The sequence below is a fragment of the Lepisma saccharinum genome, chromosome 1 (assembly GCF_977018435.1).
Source record: "Lepisma saccharinum chromosome 1, izLepSacc3.1, whole genome shotgun sequence".
Taxonomy (NCBI): Eukaryota; Metazoa; Arthropoda; class Insecta; order Zygentoma; family Lepismatidae; genus Lepisma; species Lepisma saccharinum.
The window spans coordinates 90,794,993-90,803,921 of NC_139229.1; the positions used below are offsets into that span (position 1 = coordinate 90,794,993).

The 8,929-nt window shown below is 38.3% G+C and overlaps 1 protein-coding gene across 1 annotated transcript in view; it reads left to right on the forward strand.

Annotated features, from left to right (window-relative positions):
* The window catches only part of LOC145984287 (RNA/RNP complex-1-interacting phosphatase homolog), a 280,792-nt gene extending 273,845 nt beyond the window's left edge, over positions 1-6,947 (forward strand). Inside the window, exons 9-10 of the mRNA XM_083117930.1 lie at positions 1,665-1,749; positions 5,963-6,947. Of these exons, the coding sequence (XP_082974056.1) occupies positions 1,665-1,749; positions 5,963-6,410 (533 nt within the window). The 3' untranslated portion in view covers positions 6,411-6,947. The remainder of the gene's footprint in view (positions 1-1,664; positions 1,750-5,962) is intronic.
* The last annotated feature ends 1,982 nt before the right edge of the window (positions 6,948-8,929 follow it).

Genomic DNA, 8,929 nt, shown 5'->3' on the forward strand with positions numbered 1-8,929 from the left:
TTGGTAAATACAGATACTTTGTTCATCTGCTTGTCGCTGCATTGGACCCCTTCTTTGATTTTTGGAGCTACGATCCAATGCAAGGCGTTTAGTGCTTCGGTTTTCACACTTCTCTTTTGAGTTTTGTAATACTCATATTAATTCGATCTTAAAAACGCCCACTTTTCATTGCATTTTTAATAACATTCTTTTTATTGTGCATGTGCTTGTTGCCGATAATGTCCGCTTGCATGAGCATAAATGATAGTAGCCTTTGTCACGGTGTGGAATTTCAATTTTTTGGCATACAAAAGACCTAAGTTCAGTTCTGAACCAGGATTGCGTTTAATAACTTATGGACACTGTTAAACAGACTGATGATAGTATTTGTTGTCGGGTTTGTATGTGCAAACATGAGGGGGGAAAAGTATTGATTTCGTTGATGATATCAGGATAACCTACTCAAGATGTACCTGGGATGTAACTGCACCCTAGTTATGTTGCAGCCAACGAGGCTCTGGCGCCTGGATCCAAAGCCAGTATAATCATCTGTAGGCCTTGTGTTCTTCTGTCGTCCATATATGCTTGTTCCTTCGTTTACTTCATCGTATCACTATTCATTTCCATTGTCGCGATTAGTCGTCGCCTTGTAATCAAGAGGTTCCGGGTTCGACATCCGGTGGAGGCACATGGTGGTTCGGATCCCACTTTAAACTGTAGGTCCAGTCCCAATTAGCCTAACTGTGCATAAAGTGGACTTTAAACACCAACTCAATCAATCAATCATTGTCGCGATTAACCAAAAGTGGCAAAAATGTGACGTTAAAAATTCAGTCGGACAAAGGAATGCCCATAATTACTTGAGATAATATATTTCACTGATTTGCTATGTGTAGGGGGACAGTGCATCTTGTTTGCCACCTAGGAAGTTACACATTAAGTAGGTTGAGCAGGGGGGAAACAAACCCTTAATTTCCCTCTGAGGATAAATTGATAGTGCGATCAGCGCCCTCGTTTGAATCCTTACGAAGTAGGAAAAATTAAAGTAAAAATTCCTTCAGAATCTACCTTCAAACTTTTTTGTATCGAACGACGGCGTTAAAACTTTAAAAGCTCCACGACTATTTTTTAATAATTCAGTTTCGTTATAAAGTAATTCTTCTTTTATGTACTTTTTCGTTGTATTGTATAACTGTTTTGTTTTAATACTATAGTTGTTGCAAGCACAAAAATTACTTTTTGGTTACATTTTATGAGAACACAATCTGTCTGCCTTGGATCTTTACTTCTAAACCAGAAACACAAAAGTTACTACTGTGGATTTTATAAATTTGCTGTTAACAACATTTATTCTTTAAACTTTTTTCCAAGTAAATTGCCGTATTTAATATTTTCAATATTTCAGGTTTTGAGGAAAATTTTATTTTCAAAATTATTTTTATTTCAACTCCACTTTATGGATGGGGACTGGAGCTACAGTTTAAAGTGGGATAGAACTACTATGTGCGTCCACAAGGTATTGAACCTGGGACTCCTTCATTACAAGGCGTTAGGTTTTCAGGTGAACATCCGAATCAGAGAACGTGTGTCAATGGGCCCAGAGACTGGTGTTTGCGCTTGAGAAAGCATAAGTAGAAACTTCTGACTAATGCTTTTTAACTAAAACTGTATTTTTGTAATTTCAGGGTTTAATGCGGCTCGGGGACACAGGATAGAACGAGATCTCTACCTCAATCACTTGAAGAGTGGAACATTTGATATGGAGCCTGAGTAAGTACAGAAATAATATTTACGAGTAATGGCATTATTGACCACGGTGACAACAGATACAATGTGTTCAATAAGTAACACTTAATGTAAGGTCGTGTGTTAAAATATGAAATAATACAATGCATTATCTTAGGAAACTCTAAGAACAGGATGTCCACCTACGTGTAAACTTGTAAAGGTCAAGAAATTTTATAAATATTAAGTTGTTGCAACATATGTTATTTTTTTCGCAAAGACGTTGGTTGGTTGATTTGGTGCTTTAAATCCACTTTATGGACAGTAAGGCTAATCTGGACTGGACCTACATTTTAAAGTGAGATCCGAACCACTATGTGCCTCCACCGGGTATCGAACCCGTTACCCCTTGATTTCAAGGCGACGACGCGACCACTGCGCCATCGGGGAGGCCCTTTTCACAATAAACGTGCCTGTTGCAACTGGAGGCAGTAATTACGTTAGTATTTAAACACTGCATCTACTATAGAGTGGAAATATTTCTTCAGTCTAGTAATAAGATTAAAGTAGAGTTGAAGAGAATTGAAGAATGACATGTAAATTAAGTTGAAAAACACAGTAGGGTTGTCCAAATTCGGTTAAAATTTTATTCTGATACACGGATTATCCGAAATGTCCGGGTATCAGAATGTGTGCATTATCCGGACAGTTTTGCCGTTTATCCGTTTTCGGGTTCTCCACATATACTCTTATTCGTTATGTTCGTAATTCACTTTATCTATTTTCTACAAATCCTTCATCAAATCTGTACTATACGGATATCCGGATACTCGAATATCAGGATTATCCGTTTGCAAATATATATATATATATCTGGATTTTGTAGCCATCCCTAAAACATAGTACAGTCAGGTGATTGGTCTTGTTATGGAGGGGGCCCACTTTTGCAAAAAAAGAAGCAGTTTTAATCATTTCTGAACTATAGGACAGGATAAGAGAGAAAATTATACAAATGTGTTACGGTTTAATACACATTACGATTATTAGAAATCAAACCATGTTGTTATTTCCGTAATCATTGACTATTACGCTTAAGCTATGCATATACGATTTGATATTTTCCATTTGTTGTTATTGTCATTGACTTCACAATCAAACCTGATTGTAATGCTGCTTGGGTCATAAGAACCCAAGGACGTGATTATTATATTCTTTCTCCGCAAGAGTTGTAAAATGAATAAAGCGGGGACGTAATGTTTCGTCATGTCATTTCAGAGCTGTAAAATACCGGGTGTCCGAGAAGTCTTTGTATGAAAACAAAAATTAACTGTATCCGTTATATGCAACATAGACATGAAAAAATGGTACCAAAATGTTCGGAAACTATTCAAGTTTTATTGGTAAGAGGGAAGAAATCAATAAATCTCCACGTGAGTATCCTTGGTAGCACGGAGTACATCTAGTCGAAATTCAACTTCTCGCCATACGTTAGCCAACATCACAGGAGGGATTGATGTGATGTCTTGGGTTATCCGTTGTCGCAGAGTTGCAAGATCGAATACACGAGTTATGTAGACATTGTCTTTCACATAACCCCATAGAAAAAATCTAAAGGGGGTTATGTCTGGAGATCGTGCAGACCACGCTGTCGGTCCATCTCGACCAGGAAATGTCTGACCAAGGTAGGAACGAACCTCCACATTCCAATATGGCGGTGCACCGTCTTGTTGAAAGATAACACCTGGGTGGTATTCTAGCAATTGAAGAACAGCAAGCAGTCGAGATACACTCCGGATGGTACGGTGTCCTCACAGAAAAAAAAATGGTCCGATTATTCTGTCATGCAGCAGCACGCACCAAACATTCACCTTCGGGCTGCCCACGGTCGACTCCCTCACCTCATGAGAGGGCTCTTTACCCCAGATACGCACGTTGTGTCTATTCACTAAACCACTGACATGAAAGACCGCCTCGTCTGAAAAAGCAACACGTTCCAGATTATCCATTATCAGCGTCAAGCGTGATAACACTTTCACCGCAAATTTATACCGACGTTTGCAGTCATTGGGCAACAAAGCCTGCAGGATTTGCACTTTGTATGCACGAAACAGTAAACGTTTGTGTAACATCATGAACAGAACTTTTTGGCATCTGTAATTCACGTGAGGCCGTACGCACGGATTTCTTCGGACTGCGCACAAAAGCTACTCGGACATCTTCCACCCTTTCGTCTGAGGTTGATGGTCGGCCACTTCTCGGTACGTAAGCAACAGATCCTGTGGTCTTGAATTTGTCATACCACGACTTAATGCTCCTACCATCGGGCGGCACCTTTCCGTACGATATTTGAAACTGTCTCTGCACTGTTTTTTGTGACCTGCTCTCGTGAAACCACAGGACACACTCAGCTTCTTCCTGATTTGTGTACATTTCCGGTTTGCTGGACACTGGCACTGCTACACTACTGCAACGTTACAGAAACCTGAAACAAAATAAACTTGAATAGTTTACGAACATTATGGTACCATTTTTTCATGTCTATGTTGCATATAGCGGATACAGTTAATTTTTGTTTTCATACGAAGACTTCTCGGACACCCGGTACTACATTCAATGTTTCTTTGAACTACGTAAATTGCATGAACTTATTCAGTATTCTTTCAAACCTAATCGCGAGAAGACAAGTGGAATTTTCATTGTATTCCCAACTTGGCTATAAGTGTCGGGAAATATCATCATTGGCGTGTACAAAGCAATTACAAAATAAACGGACATAAAACATAAATTTAACCATTGAGTATGCAAACACCCGATATGTGTAGTCGTTTATAGTAAGGGTGGCATTTTTGTAATATTGCACTTGATAGTGAATTCACAGTGGTTTGTTTTTTCACGTCAGCAATTCGTCGTGCGAGAGCCAGAGGGACGTAACTCCAATTTATCAGATTTACAGGAGAGGAAATCTATTAGGAATATTTGTGACTCTTAAAGAGTCAGTAGACTGAAGATACGTGACGACTCCACCTAGTGCTAATAATTAAAAGTGGAGATATTTCGATCTGTCTCCAAATACAGCACTGCAGTGAAGTTGTTTTTTTTTTTAACCAAAACTACAAACATCATTTTGGGAGTTACGTTCCTCTTGTTCTCATACGACGAATTAATCTAGTTATGGACTCCCCGGTGGAGGCACATAGTGGTTCGGATCCCACTTTAAACTGTAGGTCCAGTCCCGATTAGTCATACTGTGCACAAAGTGGACTTAAAACACCAACTCGATCGATCAACCCGACTTAATCTAGTTGGTCACTAGTTTTTGTGAAGAAAGCGTTTTGCCTTCTAGAATCAAACCGAAACCTTGCGGTAGTAGAGTACCATTTAAGAATATGTTGTAGCAAACCACCACCACCACTAAGTCCTTCCATTGGCGACTGGCCCCAAATATTTAAAAGCACAGCTGTTGAACAAGTTATTGTGGATACACTCCAACATATTCGGGGAGAACTGATACAGTCACGGACGGACAGTTTTGGGTTGTAACGATTTCATTGACCTTCCGGGACTGTACTGTTGCATTGAATTCTAGCCTGTGACACAGGTTCTTCACATAGAACACCTGTAACTTGATGATATGATAACCAGGGAACGGATTTATATGTAGTAAATATGTGCTAAATATGTAAATTCATTTTTACTTATTTTCACCAAAATATGGACTTAAAACAAAATCTTTGCATGTTGGGCTGCTCGACTACCACCAGGAACCGTTGTTTGCAACAATTCTAAATAATGCGCTTTACAATAGCAAAAGCAAACAGTTGGGAGGTGTAAAATTGAAGAAAAAAATATTGTTCCGATGACAGAAAACCTGTAATTAACGCAATTGGAGGGTATAAAAAAGATCTTAAACTTTATTTTGTTTAACGTCGCTTCGGACGTTAACTGGCAATTCTTTTTTCCGCAAGAAATTCAATACGCGAATACGGAGTATAGTAGGCTATGTTTAGAAATGTTCTTAAATATGGAAATAGTATGCAAAAATAACTCAAATATGAGCCAAAACCTAATATATGAAAAAATATTGAAAATAAAAAAATCAATTTATCGCGTCTACATGCATGATGCTCAAAGGTAATATAAAATATAACTGATTTCAGATTCACACATAAATATGTGTCTACATATAAATCCGTTCCCTGGTGATAACCCTTGTGCATTTAATATTGGTTGTTGTACAAATTTCTATTTTTTTCCCCAGACAACCACCTCAAGATGCACAGCAGTTCAAACACACACAGAAAGTTCTACAGCCCGGTCCGAAAGAGAACCATATGGGTTTCTACAACAACAGTTATCCTGCAGCTGGTGAGAGTTGGGGATATAACCAAGGATATGGCTACAATTATGGATCTCGTAACCGTGGTGGGAATGCGTCACATGCCCGTGACAGAGGCCACTTCCAACCATTCCAAAGGAATGCATTTCAAAACATGGGGCATTTTGGATCTGCTGATAGGGGCCGCTATGGAAACAGGTACAACGCTGGTGCAAGTACGTCGTATGGCAGAAGAAACAGTGCCAATACTTACCACAGAGGAGGAGGATATAACGCATTCAGGAATAACAGTGGTTTGCTAGGACGTATCGACAAGGGACATAAGGTAAATTCACACAAGAGATTTCATTATGACGTCAGTAGTACGTAGTTACTCCAATCACGCTTGCGATGAAGGTGCTCGTTCCAATAAAATAATTTCCAAACCACCAACATTCTGAGGTTCAATTGTAATCTTGGTGACTGAAATGTTATGACCAAACCCGTAAGTGACCATTGATGAAATTTACATGAAATTTGTGACATGATAAAATAGAAGTTTTTGACAATTGTACCGTTACTGACTGAAATATGTGCGTAAGTTATATTTTCAAGATACATGCATTTTGTACAGAGTTATTTTTGCTATTAGCATGTATGTGTGAATTCTTATTTTAATATTTAGATTTAATTTATATCATTGTGGAGGACAAGCATATGAACTGCATTACCGTAATGCTGTGTGTACTAAATACAAATCAATACATATTTTTCCACCTGAAAACTTGGATAAAATAGTTTTTTTTAATTTATATGGTAAGTGCTTTACAGCAGCATCATTCGACAGGAGGTAATCAATTGTCATATTTTTTGTAAAGATTTATATGCTGCAATTTATTGTTTGAATAAAGTTTTTTTTGGAAGAACACCGAAATTTTGAGTAAGGGTTTATTTATAGTTTCTGTTTTTAAGTTCACTTTATGCACAGATAGGATAATTTGGACTGGACGTACAGTTTACTGGAATCCGAACCACTATGTTCCTCCATCAGGTATCGAACCCGGGAATTTTGAAACTTACTGTACTCCAGGAAATGTGTCTTTGCTTTCTCCTGCTTCCATGTTACTCTTTCTCCCCTTGTTTATCCTTTCTCATTGTATTCCTCCTATGTGTCCTCTCTCTTTCCAGTGTCTTTATCATCTTTCCTCTCACCGAGTCCCCGTTTCTCTATACTACTACTTCCCTTGCAGAATCAATTTCGGGGGACTGGAGGAAAATGGAGATATCAAGAAATAGCGAAAATACTCCAAGGGCTGTAGCACAAAGGTAAGAATATATATCGAAATGAGATTTTCTCAGCGAATTTAGATGTAGAGAACATAATTGCCTTCCGCTGTCTAGCCTACCAGTCATTCGTCAACCCCATTCCAGATTCACAGCAAAGATTATATGTTGTATGAGGAAAGGCTGACTGTGAGAGATTCACTAAGACACTGAAGAACCGGCAATTCGTCGTGCTATCCTTCAAGGTAGCATGTCAGTATTCCCAGCAAATGAACAGAAAACGGGAGGAAACTACTTTTTTACTTTCTTCCTTTAACTTTCCCTTAGCTCTCCCCTTTTCACCCCTCTTTCCCTTTCTCCTCTTGTATGGCTTTCTCTCTTCCTCCTATTTATCCATCTCCCTCTTACCCCGTCTCCACTATTTTCTCTTTGTCCTTCTTTGTCTCTGTCTCTCTCTTTCTCCAGTCTCCCGTTCAACCATCTACGTCTTTCTTCTCGTGTTTTTTTCCTACCTCTTTCACTTCCTGTCTCTTCTTCTTTCCCTATTTTCTTTCTCCGTGTCTTCATTTTTCTCCATGTCTTCATTTTTCTCCATTATTTCTCATTTCATCATCTCTGTATATCTCTTTCTCTACTCTCCTCAATCTCTCTCTCCCTTTATCCATCTTTCTCCTTCTCTTTCTTTCTCAGGAAAAGATTAAAAGCATGGATGATAGAAGGGAGAGAAAAAGTAATGAGAGATAGAAAACAGGAAGATTGATAGGAAAGGAGAAAGATGTGGGGGTCAATATATGTGAAATGGTCCAGGCATGGTATAAGTATAAAGTAAAAGGGCAAACCCTGTAAAGAAATCAAGGTTTTCGAATCTGGCCGAATGACCAGTGTTGAACTACTATGTATGGATTGATCTCCCCCTCTTTTTTTGTGCACAAGGATATTTTTAGTACTATGATTCAATTACACAAAAACAAATTTTTAATAATTGCTCGTCAGCCGGAATGTGTGTGTTAGTTCGTTGGCAAAAATCTACAGTTTTCGCCAGTGAAGGAGGTGCAAATCTCTTTTCCACCTCTGTTTGTATAGACTTCCTCGATATGTGTAAAGATAACATGTTTTTTGGAGCTCAACCCCCTCTCTCTAAATATATAGGGAGTGTTAGCACTGCAGGCGTCGCCCAAGTTGAATGCACCAATCATGGGTTTCCATATCTGTAGATTATTTGGGGAAAAGCACATAAGTAACAAACTGCTATTTTATGTTGCTTTAATCTATGTTGTACTGAATCAATTAAAGAAGATGATATAATTTTGCATTGGGCATGTGTAAAGATTCTAAACAGTGATGATCCAGCATGTGTATCATGTCTGTATTGTTTGATATTAAAATAATAAAAATTAAAAAAGTCTGCCGTAAAGCTTTTTTTTTTTTTTTTTGTTACTTAAGTGCTTTTCCCCGAACAGCTTAGATATTTCTCCTGCGAGAGTCTCTCCATCAATTTCATTATATCATCATCACTCATCCTCATCTTCGGGATTAGACAAAAGTGGCAGAAAAAAAAAAACTAAACCAAATCAGTCAATCCTGTTTTGAATTTGCCTTCCTTGTATTATAAAATATATTGTCCTG